At 37.1% G+C, this 14,721-nt stretch overlaps 1 protein-coding gene across 2 annotated transcripts in view; it reads left to right on the plus strand.

Annotated features, from left to right (window-relative positions):
* The first annotated feature begins 10,555 nt into the window (after positions 1-10,555).
* Positions 10,556-14,721, plus strand: part of GLRA3 (glycine receptor alpha 3) — an 86,827-nt gene continuing 82,661 nt past the window's right edge. Inside the window, exon 1 of one of the 2 annotated variants that reach the window (XM_021550946.3) lies at positions 10,556-10,791. In XM_021550946.3, the coding sequence (XP_021406621.1) occupies positions 10,673-10,791 (119 nt within the window). In that variant the 5' untranslated portion in view covers positions 10,556-10,672. The remainder of the gene's footprint in view (positions 10,792-14,721) is intronic. The other variant, XM_021551025.3, reaches the window with a different exon arrangement.

Below are 14,721 nucleotides of genomic sequence, written 5' to 3' on the forward strand. Positions count from 1 at the left end.
TTTTATTGCTTAATTACTACAAGTGAGGGAAGAAATGCACTTCTATAAATTTTGCATGTGGTGCTTGCTGTTTTCTGAAATTGTTTATCTTAATTCATATGTTTTCTTTATTAATAAGTAAAATAAAGCCCTAAGTTCCATATCAACTTTATATCTACACCTGAAGTAAAATTCATATTATATTGAACTAAAAATGCAACCAGGGATGTTACATTTAATATGTGAAACATATATATCACTAAAATAGAATGGTTTTATGATTCATTAACACTTTATACTTTTGAAGAGTCTTTCAGTTTCTGGTTATGCTAATTTGTAGTTATGTTGTAGTTTTGCCAAAGAAGACACTTAAACATTTTAACATTGTCTCCCCTCAATGATAACAGAGATAAATAAAAAATAAATATTTTAATTTAAGCTATATACATTGCCAATCATTAATTCAAGATTAGGCTTTAATATTTCTTCTGAGCCATATTTAAGACAAAACTTAACCCTGCCATATTTCAGCATATGCTATACTGTATTTATGCATGTGCACAAAAGCCACAAACACACATCTGATTCAGGCCATGTAATAGTTAATAAAACAGAAAATAAACTATCTACAGCTAAGTAGTACAAGTTGTCTGTCACATCTGTCCCCTGCCTACAACTTGACAATAACCAGAGCAGGATAGTCACTCCAGCCTCCTTTAGGTGTCTGGCCATCACTCTAACATCCCACTTTTGAAGCATCTAGGAGCATAGAGCTCAGAATTTCTGTAATTGGTACGTCCAGGAACAAAATAATTGCCATGCTGGACCATAAACCTGGCAAAAATAAGCTGAAATAAAAACAAGCTTCCTGTTTCAGACTTTTATTATTCACTTACATAATTTTACAAGTTGGTTCAATGAGATTCAGTTTGTTATAGATGCTTTAAAGGCAAGATGCATCATGTGAATGATCAGCACATACATGTAGGAAATACTGAGCATTGAACAGAGATTTTAAAACAAAATTTACTAGATATAGATTTATTTCATAAAAATGAAGAATACACTGGAAACTCAATTAGTAGCTTTGAGGAAAACCCCTTTGATTACAGCACATTTGGAGAGGAAAAAGCTTCTCTAACACTTTATATTCCAGCATGTACAAGTTACAGAAGCAGAAGTTAACATTTAAATCTGAGATTTTTTTGAGACAGCTAAAAAGTAAAAAAATATTTTTAATAGTGTTGTTTGTTGACATCTTGACCTATAATAGCTAAAACTCCTACCAGAAAGAATATGTTTGAAGTCACATCTTAAGGGATGAAACAACGTATTTAATAACTGCTACTTTGTAGTCAATATCTGATAGAGAGCTGTTACTGAAATAACTTCTTCACTGTGACATTAACATATTCTGTCTTTAAAAAAAAATCTACCTTCAGAAACATACAAGCTGCTCTCTGCAAGATTCAACAGTAATGTGCTAAACGCACTAGTACAATAGTTTCCTCTGACCCTCCTCTTAAAGGATTACAATGAAGTATATATGTGATGATACCAAAGATGAGTTATGGGATATATACTCGAAGACAGATTGGCACAGATATTGGATTCACAGATCAGGGCAGGACAGTCATCTTCACAGCTCTACAAAGACAGCTTTTGACTTTCAATCTGCAGCTATATAGTTTTTGTCAGTGGATAAGAGGATTTTGAATTCAATAACTACATGTATATGATTACTTGGACACCAAATTTAACTTAAACTCCACATTTTCTATAAGTTATTATAAAATACTTGCTCAACCAAGCTGAAACTCTAAGTATTTCATAGCATCATTTAGAACAATAGCATCATCACCCTTAAGAATCTGACCACCACTAAACCACATCCACAATTACACAGCTTCACATCTACACAACTTTTGAACTCCTGCAGGGCTGGTGTCTCCACCACTTCCCCGATCCTGTTCCAATGCTTGACAACCATTTCAGAGATTAATTTTTTCCCAATATCCAAGTTAAAACTACCTTAATACAATTTGAAGCCATTTCCTCTTGTTCTATCTCTTGTTACTTGGGTGAAGAGACTGACCTCCACCTTGCCACTGGTGGGATAATTACAGAGAGAGAGAGAAGGTCCCCCTTAATCTCCTTTTCCTGAGACTAAATACCCCCATCTCTTTCAGCCAGTCCTCATCAGACCTTTGTTCTCAACCTTCACCAGCTTTGCTGCCCTTTTGTGGACAGCACCTCCACATCTTTCTAGTAGTGAGGGGCTCAGAACTGAAGACAAGATTTGAGCTGTGGCCTTGGCAGTGCCATGTGCAGGGGGACAATCACTGCCATGGTCCTGCTGCCCACACCATCTAGTGAGATCTAGTATATAATATTCTCAAAACCATGCCCTACATGCATTTCTCTTTAAAGCACACATGCTGAAGAACAGCCTTGCAAGCTGTACGTGCCATTCCTAGAGAAGTGAGCCTCAAAAGGCAGACAGACTTGTCCTAAAACTTAAGCTAAACAGGATACCTTGAAAATTTGATGAATTTTGGTTGTTCCCATTTTCTAGAACTGAAGAATTCTCTGGGCACAAAGTGCCTGGCACAGCTTTATCATTACTGAAAGTTTATGCTTTCAAGACTTACATGATATTTTCAAAATATATCCCTTAAAGTTATGAATGGATTATTGACTCACCCCTTCTTCCTTTCCAGAAGAATGAGGCTAAGAAAGAAACCTCATTAAAAGGAGGGCCAAATGGTCGCATGAAGTGAATCAACAAAACAGGAGTAACTGTTTAGAATTATGACTCTCAAAGCTTTCCTAGACCCCTCCCCATATAAGCAATTTGCCACACGTGAATAAAAGCTGGACAGTAAGTCGAGAGTAGCACAACTTCAAAATAAACCCAGTGGTCATTTATTGAAACCGTCTTCTCCCACTGTCAAGCTACTGTTAGGCAAAACATTAGAGCACATCTCTACACAGTCCATAGCTTTAGTTGAACAGCTGAATTTCAGAGGACATTATGGGTGCTCATGGAAAACTTTTTGCACTTAGAACTAGAGCTATCAAAATAGTTTTCATTTAGAGTAAAATCAGAAAGAAAGACAATGCCAAACAGCTCCTAGAAATAATTCCAAAATATAGGCATAAACCCAATACCAACTTAGGAAATGTTACACTGACACCAACTAATAGGCATGTTACAAGCCGTTCTCATATGTGCTTCCTCTCACATCTGTGTCTCAGTGATTAATAGCACTACCTAGAGATGCATAAGTAGAAAGCATTAGATAATAGCAAAACCAAAAACTATCCTTTTTTGTCAGGGGGGAAAAAAGTCAAATAATTAAACATGATCCTTTTCAAAGCTGTGACAGATATTGCAAACATGAAATGAGGAACAAGACAGTAAAAGCTTATGTTAGGAAGCAGATTGATTTGAGAATTAATAGAATTGAGACTAACAGAAAAAAAAAAAAAATCTCTGCCTTTTTCCTAATACTAGGCATTATTATACTTCAATGCAAATGATCCACTCATCCAAGACCTTATAAACAAGTCAAAATATGTTATCAAGCACTCATTCCATATAAAAGTAATGAATTAAAAAAATATCATTAATTGATTATCACAAAAATAATAAATTTTACAGTAAATTAATTAGCTGAAATAGGGCAATAGATGTAAGAAAAATGTTTAAGAAAAGCTACTGAGGAAAAAGTGGGCAAAAATAGTTTGGTTTTCATTCACAACTCTGAGAATCAGTTTTGAGTAACGGTGTTTATAAAGAAACAGCCAGCTACCAAATTAAGCTTGCCCAGGTCTTACATTTTGAAATCACTTTCCAGATCTCCTGGAAAAAAGGATCTTCTGCAACCTATTTAAGTCATACAGGAATTCAAAGGGTTATGAATGCTTATATATCCTCACTAGATTTATGCATAATATCCTCACTAGATTTATGTCCTTTCTTTATCCTTATGATGCATGCATTGTGTCCATTTAGTAGAAAGGAACTGAGCACAAACCACAGCAAAAAGGAGAGAACAACCACTGGGAGATTTTCACTATTTTATGTCTTTAGTATTTACTCTCTCCCTAAATTCATACTTGTGTTTCTTACTCCTAGGACATACTGAAAAATCTGTACACTCTCAAGATGAACAAGGAAAATGCTGTAAAGTAAGTCAGGATAAGGAAATCTGGATGATCAGCTCTAATTCCTCTCTTTTTACATATACCTGCTGTCACTATGACTGCTGCATCTCTTCATGGCCACTGAGAAATGCTTTTAGAAAGCAGTTTGGTTTGGGGTTTTGGTGGTTTTTTTCTTTTTTACATTTTAATCTATAATACTTTATTAGAAACAAAGGTAGTCCAACCCCAACAGATTTCAAAAATATCTACCTAAACTCTTTCTTTAAACACAAAAAACAACACAGCCTAAAATATAAAGCATTGAGACATCCTCATTATAAGTCTGCTCGCCACAAGACCCACAGATTTTCAACTATATTAAAAATAGTCTCAACCTTTACTATGTTTTGCACGTGAAAGCAATCATATTTCTAGCATCAAAATCCATGGGAGCTAATTTGCACAGGTACAATATGCTTCTCTGTTATTTTTTTGCATGCAAAATTATCCCATGGGTGAATTAAAAAAAACCACTCAAACAAAAGAACAAACTGAAAGTTTCACACTGGGAAAATGGCAGGCTCTGGATATTTAAGAATTGCTCTGATATGATTACATGGAATAATTAAATTAAAATTTAAAAAAAAGGGAGCACTCACTAACTAGCAGGAATGGTCTCCCTTGAGGCTTGAGCCAGCAAAACACTCACAGGGCCGCTGACTCCAGCAGAACAGCTCACTTGCTTTGAGCTAAACAGAGTTAAATGGATTGAAACCTTGATTAATTAATGGAGCTAATAAAACAGTATTGAAATTAACTTGGAAATCTTTCTGCTTTTGATTGAACTATGCACACAATTGTTCATGGGCATTTCTACCCTCTTTATACACTGTTCTGCTAATTTTTATTGTAAAACAAAGAGAAAATACTAAGTTCCCATTGATTCTTATTTTCTAACAGAAATTATAAGCACATAAAGACCAGATCTTACTCCAAGGCAGTCAAGACACCGCAGACAACAGATCAGGTACACCTCACAACTTCTTTGTTGTTCTGACTACTGTTGAAGTACAAACTTATACTGCATTTATAGCCTTTCTTTGTTGTCTTCCCATAAAGTGAATACATAGAGACACTTTTTCATAGTTTTTTTGTAAACTACTAATCTTTAACAATAATTTTATATTTTGATATCAGACAACTTGGTGGTATTTTTATGTATATACCTGGTATTTACAGAATGGGGTGGGTTTTCATGTGATATATTATTACTCTGAAATAAAATTTACCTATTACACTGAAATAACTTAACATTGACTGGGATCTTACACTGAGAGTAAAATATAGACCATTTATCTGAATTTTAATTTCTGTTACTACTGTAATCCACCTCTCCAGATATTAGTGTCTCTTATAGATTAGCACAGATCTAAAGACCATGATGGATAAAAACTGCTGCCTCTGGAACTCGGGAACTCTATCTGGCTTATGAGAATTAAGGTTTAAGGTAGACTGTGTTTGAGAAAAAAAAAAAAACTGAAGAAAAATACATGCAATCTGGTGTGTCACAGTTTGTTAAAAGACTGAAAGTTTAATTAACCATGAATTAGAAACAATTTATTTGTATGCACCCAAAAATTAAATGCAATGGCCAAAAGGCCTATTTATTTTAGTTATCCCTAGTCTTGTTTTTGAGGTAATACATTTTCAGAATGCTATGTTTCAGCCTTGTGGTGAACATACACACATTTCATTTTTTAGTGAAAACTGTCTGGCAAATGATTTGATACGGACTCCACTTTGTTTTTAGAGACTGAAACACATTTCTAAGCCTTTACTTGCTTGTTGAGGTAAATCGAGCAACTACATTTTTCTGTTTAGTGGAATTACTCTCATATTTTAAAAATGGCCTTTCTATTTTAGGACTGTATTTATTGAAAAACATATATTCTATTTGTAGTTTTGTGTTTAGTAATAGGTCAAAGCCTCTGGGGTTTCACACTTGAATGAATTACATCCTGGGGAATCCTGTGTACTGAGAAAGCCAGACTAATTAACATAATCAAACATGTCTCAGTAAAACCAGTATCTAAAACTACAGTGATGTCATATCCCATCACAACACCCTCTTTAAATGCTAGAATGTACAAACTGGCAATGCAAGTGTGGTAAGGACTACATACATGAGGCCTTTACTCCTTACCATTATGATATGTGGGGTTTTCAACTGACAGTTTGGAAGTCAATCTTAAAAGAAAGTAAATAACTCTAACTCTGTAGCTGAATATATCTTTATAAAGTATTTGGGGTTTATAGATTCATATGTTTTAACACTGGAGCCATGACTGACTTGAACTGAATCTCAAGGGTCATCAAATCTTACCCAGTGGCTTCTGGACCAAACCCAGAACATAAAACCGACCAAGATACAAAGACTTTAAAGGTGATCAGTTTTGCTTCCTTTTTAGGCATTTCAATAATTTATTTGCTTAAAAGTAAGATTATTCTTCTTCTATTCTGAATTCATCTTTTATCAGGTTCCAGTCTTGCCAATTTACCACCTCTAATTATTTCAAACTTTAAAATTTTTACTTTGACTTTGCAATTTCTTTTACTTCATGCAGGTGTCTAAAGACCTTACAGCTTTTTACAAGATGAAGTTTAATCTTATATTATAAAATATTTCAAGCTGTAGCATTCCTGTAGCTCTTTTCAGAAATTTGTCAGCTTTCTTTTTACAGGATCATTAAACATACTGAACCATGTGTGTATGATTGGGCATACTAAAATGATAAAAATAACGTCTTATGACTAAAACTATGATTCGTTTGTCTTAATATTCCAGAATAATGTTATCACAACTAAAAGAACATTAATTAATCCTTCTACCCATACATTCACTTCAGTTCCTCTGTATGAATAACTGCAAGTAGATACATTATCTTGCATTCAGCTGTATAAACTGTGTGTTAATAAACTGAGGTAGTCTATAATATTGATGACCTATTCTATTTCTTGCTTTCTTTCTTGTTCTAATATACAAAGTTTTCCAAGTATCCCCATTTATAGAACAAAAAAAAAAAAAACTGTTATGATTCTCATTAGGATCATCCTCTTCTAGTAGCCTTAAATCATTTTTGCCTCACAGGCTACTTCTAGTGAACACTTCTCAAGCTCATTAATACAAGTGATTTACTTTCATGGCTGAACCAGAGATGTAGTAGCTATTCAGTCCGATGGTTATAAGGAGAATTAGAGATTGACTTTAGAATATTTTGGTGAAAACTTTTTTTCAACATACTGATGTTTTCCATCTGTAAAGAATATACTTCAATTAACCTCTAATACTATGAAAAATAAATTATGCAGCTCCATTTTGTATGCATGTGGCACACACCAGCTATCATGTTTTGAATTATGCACAATATTATTTGATTTTTATCCAGGTATATGAGGCATATGTAAATAAACAACATTAATATTTGAGACAGAAGCTCTGTGGATTCTGGTTTAAAAATAGGTGTTCAAATAAATCTTATCTTTCAATCTACTATAACTGGCAGAAGTATCAAAAGATACCATAAAGATCTTCTAAAGATAGGTCATAACCATTAGTTTAGCTTTAAATAACAATCAGGTTAGTCTACCAGAAATGATATGGAAAGACTAAAAAGATGGCAATTAAAACAATATAGTGAATTAAAACAATTAGAAAATATTTTATCAAGGTTGGAAGTCAACAGTAGTGTTTTGTTGAATTGGAATATTTTATATATCAAGGTGCATTATTTTAATTCACTCAGAAGAAAATATTTTAATATTCAACACTATCAGCAGAAAATTTTCAAAAGTTTGAAAATAGTCTCATTTTGCAGAATAAAATAATGCAATGGCAAACTGGCTACCTACAGCACAAGCAAGCATATATATTTCCCACAAGGATTTTGAGAAGCTCAAACTCTGCATATCTAAAGTATAGCCTGCATTTATAATTAATAGACTTGTTCCTGTTGGAGACATGGAGAGTTTGTGATGGTAGTTTCAACTAATAGCACATAAATGCATTTGTCTCAGTACAACTAAATTAAATTAGACCAATTCAGTGTTGAAGTATATAATGCACAAAGATAAATAGCTCCTGGAGAAGGAGCCTCACTGTATATTCATTTTAAGAGAAAAGAGAGGAATCAACTCTTCTAAATACAGAAAGAAAGTACTCCACTGATTGTGTAGAGCACCTGCATTGACAGACTGTCCCTGAGCAAATAGAGGGATTCATTAGTTTGTTTGCTATTGTGTTTTGAGTTGAAGGTTTAAACAAGTTTCTTTCATGATCATTGTTGACATTTAGGACTGCAGAGAGAAAAAAAAAAAAAAAGGATCAACTTTTTGTGAAGTGGACCTAGAAACTTAGAGCATCCCTTCACTTATGTAACCAGCACTAATTTAAAAAGTTCAGGGAACAGAGGAAAATTTGTTAGTGGTGTTCTAGTGCAATCTTTGACATACACTTGATAGGTATCAACAAAGAAATCCCAGCTGGCTCTAAAATGTGTGGTAGGCATTACTATTTAGTAATATCTGCTTGGAACAAACTTGAAGAAGAGCTAGAAAAAACAATAGTGATATTGTGAAAATGGACAATGTAAATTAAGAACTGTGGTGAAAGTCATATGCGGGGTATTTTTTGAAATCAAAACAAAAAGAAAAAAAAAAAGACCTGCAGGTGGAACATGTGATTACTTTCAAGATTTCTAATGAAATACCTTAATTCTAACTCACACCTATCTTCGGATATAAGAAATTCACAAAATCCCTGTTTCTTATTTATTTCCTGCATATCCTCTACTTGATGACCTTTTAAATGTTTTTTTTTTCTGTGTTAAAAGTTTTTCTCTATTTCACATTCTCTCTTTCCATCTTATTTTTTCTGTAATGAGTTTATTATAGTACTCTCAAATTTCAGTTTCTTTTTCTTTGCTTGATGTGCCTTACCTTGCTGAACCTTTGTCTTTTCCCACATCTGCTTCTGTCTTGGCACTCAAGTTTTCTATGGCTTTTTAGTAGTTTTAATAAAAGTCTGGCATGAAATAATCCTGTGGGCTGTGCAGCTATTGGAGCTGCACAAGTATTGGGGCTGCCATCTAACTGTTAGTGCTCATTGTTTAGTGGCCACAGGAAAAAAAAAGCAGGCAGATCATACTGAGGCAGTCAAGGAGAGGAAGATAAGCCCAGTCAGATGTTGTTCACAAGTGCAGAGCTCTGTCCTGAATTGGTCCTCCCAGATTTCTCTTTCCACTGGATCTCCCTGGCATGATATGGCTGTTCAAAGGCCACTGTCTTTTAGGTTCACAGAGCAACCCTACTTTACAGTTCCATACATATTTTCCCCTTCTGCCCTTCTCCAGGTGTAGCCCTTCATGACAAGTCCTTCATTTTACTTTGTTTACAAACTGTATCGATTCCCATAAGAATTTCTCAAATAATATTTCTCAATATAAACTCATAAAGCCTTACTCTTGCTAAGGAAAGCAGCATCTGGTCCGCCTGAAATGTTCGGTTTCTCTGACAATAAATGTAATCATGTCACTTCCCTACTACCACCTGTACTCGTAACATTATTCTCTGTTCCCCGCCCCGTTCTCATGAATAACTTTCCAGTTTTCCTCTTAAAATGTTATATTCCTCGTTCCTTCCCATAATCCCTTCCACTCTTCTTCCCAGTCAAACTTTCAGACTCTTTGGGTTTCCCTATTGGTCCACCCTACGGCTCTAGATCATCTTTCTTTACTGAAAAAGTCAAATAGAACTGGATATAACACTTTTTCTGTGTTAGTCAGCACCGTATTTTAAAAGAAGAAGCTGAAATACAGGGATAGGTTTCTCAACCCCTTCACTCATTTCCTCAGGAAAAGCCTACCACCAGACCTACGTGCAAAGCTGAAGCGCTCCTCTTTGCCCTGTCCTTTCCGAGACTCGAGGTTCAGTGAGTTCACTCGACTCTCCGACGGTCGCTACCCCGTGTAGGCACCGACTCCGCGGCTCCGTCCCCGCGGCGGGGAAGGGCTCGGGCGGGGGCCGCTCTGAGCGCAGCCCAGCGGAGCATCCCCCTCCCGGGGCGGCCCCTCCAGGCGCCCCCCGCGCCCTGCGCCGGTCCCGCCCCGCGCCCTGCGCGGCGGCCGCGCTCTCGGGGGGCGGCGGCGGCCGGCCCCCGCCCAGCCTCCCGCCCGCCCCGCCGGCCGCGGCGCGCCCCCAGCCCGGCATGCGTCCGGCGGCGGAGCGCCGGCTGCTGCCAGGAGCCGGGGGCAGCCGGGCGGCCAGGGGCGCTCCCGCCGCCCCGCGGCTCGGCGCCGCCGCCGCGGCTGGGATTAGGCTCCCGCTCGGCTGCGATGCGGAGCGGCGGGGCGGGCGCGGCGGGGCCCAGCGGGAGGGCGCGGGGGGCCGCCCGGCGCTGAGGCGGGCGGCGGGCGAGAGCCGCCGGAGCTCTCCAGGGTGCTGGGCGCTGCCCGCCCGCCCGCGGGAGCCGCGCCGCGGGGCCCCTCCGATGCCTCCGACGCCGCCGCTCCCGGGCTCCGCCGCGGCGGCGAGCAGCATGGCCCGGATTAGGTACCTCCGCGCGGCTGTCTCGGGGTTCTATCTGTGGGAAGCTGCAGTACTGCTCAGGTGAGTTGCTTTCTTTGGGGAACTAGCGATGCCCTCGTTCCCGGGTGTCGGGCGGCTGAAATGCTTGGGACGGGTGCGGAGAGCCGCCGCGGTCACCGCCTTTCCTCGCCACGAACGCCTGGCTGGCTTCGGCAGCCAGGCTATGGGCACTTAAAAATTAAATGCGTGAGCTCCACGCTTCTGAATGGCTTCATAACATTGCCCTGTCCCGAATCTCATTTTGTGTTGTACAAGCAGGACGTTATGTACCTCCTTCACTTGCTCGCAGATAGTTTCCCTCTAAGATCTATGAATTTCATCACTGTTTTTAGCAGGAATTGTAACACCAATGATATTGAAAATTCTTAAGGTGCAAAGTGTAAAAGTTACAGAAGATGATCTGAGTTGGGAATATATAGACTTCTATATTACTGTCAGTTCTTTTCAGCAAAGGGAAAATCACAGATGGCATTAGGTCAGAAGTCTTGTGCAAAAGCAGAGAAATATTAGTTGAGCGTTTCTGAGAGGATATGGTCTACAGAAGTTCCCCCAAGAGGGAAAGCATTTGCTGTACTACTGGCAGTCTAGGATTTGTATTATGAAAGATGGTAACATATCCATAAATTATGACCTGAGTAGAAGGCAGAGGTTCGTATGGCTTTCTCAGCCCAGCACACTCTTTCTAAGTAGAGTGATGTTATTTATATCAGTGTAAGCATTCTTTTAACACATAGCTCTGGAAGTGTGGTGATACCAGGCTAAAACCAACTTGAGTCCTCCATGAGGGAAAACTTTAAAAGAAAAATCACACATGTAAAGAAAGATACTTCAGGGCTATTGTATATTCACTGCTAATGCAGTTAGCCATGCTTGTTATCAACAAACATTCTAGCTCTGTATCACAATAAACAATATATGGCATATAACATGACAGTGTCAGACTATTTTAAGAATCACATTGTAATTTTAACAAAGACAAAAAATGAAACTTGCATTTGAAAAGAGAATTTGGGGATTATATATGTAAGGGATTTATCACCATGAAGCTAAGTCAGAAGCATGTAATGCAACACAATGATGGCACACTTCACAAGTGCTCAAAGGTTTATCGCAAATCTTTGAAGTTAATTTAATGACATGTTTTGTATCAACATATGTAACATAAACATTTTATAATGTGATTTTATTGCAATTGTGCCAAACAAAAGAGATTTTATGAAACTTGGTCACACGGTATGAGATTGACACTGCAAGGAAAGAGTCAATGCATGTACATTATACTTTACATTTTACAGTAAGTGTTTAAAGTTCGGTGTAGGTGACCAAACATTTGTGTAGTGTAGGCAATACAAGGAGTACTGTGCTATTATTATTCTATTTCAATGTACTTACAGTACTTATTGTTCCTGTGCCTATTATTCCATGTAAATGCCATCCTACTGTTGAATTGTTCATCCTTTATTTTAATTATGTAAAAGCATTTATTCTAAGGGGGGGGGGGGGGGGAGCTATAAAGTCAGTTATGACAGTCATACAGGTATTTTGCATCGCATAAATATGTACTAATACTGAACTGTTTCCAAATGGATACAGATATCTTATGCAGCATAAATTCAAACAATTCTCTTCAACATCCAGATAACTGTGGTGTTGTAATAACCTTTTGCTCATAAATAGTTACTTTATGATAATGAACATGGTTACTGTGCACATGGATTATATGGTTGGAGAAAGAGTTCAGAAAGCTGCTCAGAATCCATGTTTATCTTCCATGTTAGTCTCAGGACTGCTGATGAGCTTAGGTCTAGAAATTATACATGAGAAACCTTAGCCAGTTCAAAACACATAGGAGTCTTCTCCATACTTTAAAAATTGAAAAAAAAAAAAAAAAAATGAAAACCTGTAAAATTTACTGGAGCCATTAATTCCATTTCTTTTCTAACTTAAGCCTTGTGAAATGATTTCCATTGGAGCAAAGGGAAAAGGGAATAGTAGAATGCTGCTTCCACTCTCTGTTAGACACAGACTGCAGCCTTAGTACCTGTATAACACTTCATGAGAAGATGGATGTGCTATAGATTTCTAGGAACAGTCAAACCTTAAGTGGTTTATTTACTCACACATTTTGGAAGAAATTATGTTTTCTCTTACTCGTGCAACTTTGAAACTTTTCTGCTCTCCATTAAGAAACTGAAGGCTGGGTGAGAAAACTGAATGAAACTAAAAAGAAAAGCTTTCATTACTTGTCCAACAGCCCTGAGGCTATTTAAAAATAATGTTTAAATTATATGCCTGTGAAGATAGGGGAAAAAAGATGGTTTTCAGTGTAAATTTAGACTTGCTACTTTAATGAGCAAAGTCTCAAGATGCATGCTTCACAAGAAGAAACTTCACCTGATCTATTTTTTTTAAATAACTCATTTTTCATTCCACATCAAAAGATCCTTCAAATTGCAATGACTGAAACAAGATGTATATCGGTCATTATAAGATCTGATTATTAATTTGGTCTCTGAAAGATGTAGAAAAAAAAATTAGAAGAGAAATGAAGCTGGGAAAGGGTCTAGAAAGCAAGTCTTGTGAGGAGCAGCTGAGGGAGCTGGGGTTGTTTAATCTGGAGAAAAGGAGGCTCAGGGGGGACCTTATTTTTCTCCACAATTCCCAAATCTCTAGGTGGGTATCAGCCTGCTCTCCAAGGCAACAAGTGACAGAACAAGGGGAAATGGCTTCAAGCTGTGCCAGGGAAGATTCACATTGGATATCAGGAAAAATTTCTTCATTTAAAGGGTGGTCAAGCATTGGAATGGGCTGCCCAGGGGAGTGGTGGAGTCACCATCCTTGTAGGTGGTAAAGAAATTACTGGACATGGCATTTAGGGCTGTGGCTATGTTGAGAAGGTGTTGTTCAGTCAAAGGTTGCACTTCTTGATCTTGAGGTCTTTTCCAACCTTAATGATTCTGTGATTATCTGTAGTCTTTCATAATATTGTGCATGTTTGTACTGTTATGTCATAGATTAACACACATATTGATAATGCATTAATGATTTTAAACATGAGAAATAATAGTTAAAGCACATAACACTCTGGTTTATGCAATATATTTAAGCAGACAGAGAAAATCTATTATCAGATCCAAAATAAAAAATATATTACTTATTAATATTTCTGCCAATCCAAGCCTGAGTGTGATATTAAGAGGGTCCAGGTGCAAAAAAAAAGGCACAATCTAGGGAAAATAATTTAATGTAGCCTTAAAATAACTGTAATTTACTACCAAAGAAAGAAAAAAAAATCTGATCTATAATTTGAAGTTATAATAATGTCTAAGACTGAGTATTCTCCAGAGTTTTTTCAATAAAGTAATAGTGTTAACAAAAAATCCTTTGGATTTGCCTGAATTTCAAAAGGTCATGATGAAAGCAAGATCATATTTGTAGAGCAAATGCGAAGTTCAGATTTGTGAGTCAAAAACAGTTTCATAACTCCTCAGGAACTTTCATGGACACTGATCTATTAGAACTATGCTGTTGGAGATTTGACAGAGATTTGCTTTTTCCTTGTAGGATGTAATGTATCAATTTTATATGTAGACCTGTGTATGGGAAAGAACAAGATGAAAAGGTAGGTTACACTGGGGAAATGCAAAATAGATTCTCTCTATGTGGTATTTCTTTATTTATCTATATTAACATAGACTAAGAATCATGCTACAATTATATTATTGCCTCTTTCCTTGTTCTTTTCACTACTCCATTGTACTTAGATTGCAGAAAACAGTATCATACACATAATTGCTCTTAAAAAGCAAATTTTTGTGGGAAAAATCTTCATGCAACCTAACTTTGGGGCATATCTGAGTTTAAGGTTAACTGATTTTGAAATTGTTACTGCATTTAATTGCGAATTGATTTCAGGTGAATAGCTATAAGAAGCAGAAATCATTATCCTTT

This window comes from Lonchura striata, chromosome 4 (assembly GCF_050655825.1).
Source record: "Lonchura striata isolate lonStrDom1 chromosome 4, ASM5065582v1, whole genome shotgun sequence".
Taxonomy (NCBI): Eukaryota; Metazoa; Chordata; class Aves; order Passeriformes; family Estrildidae; genus Lonchura; species Lonchura striata.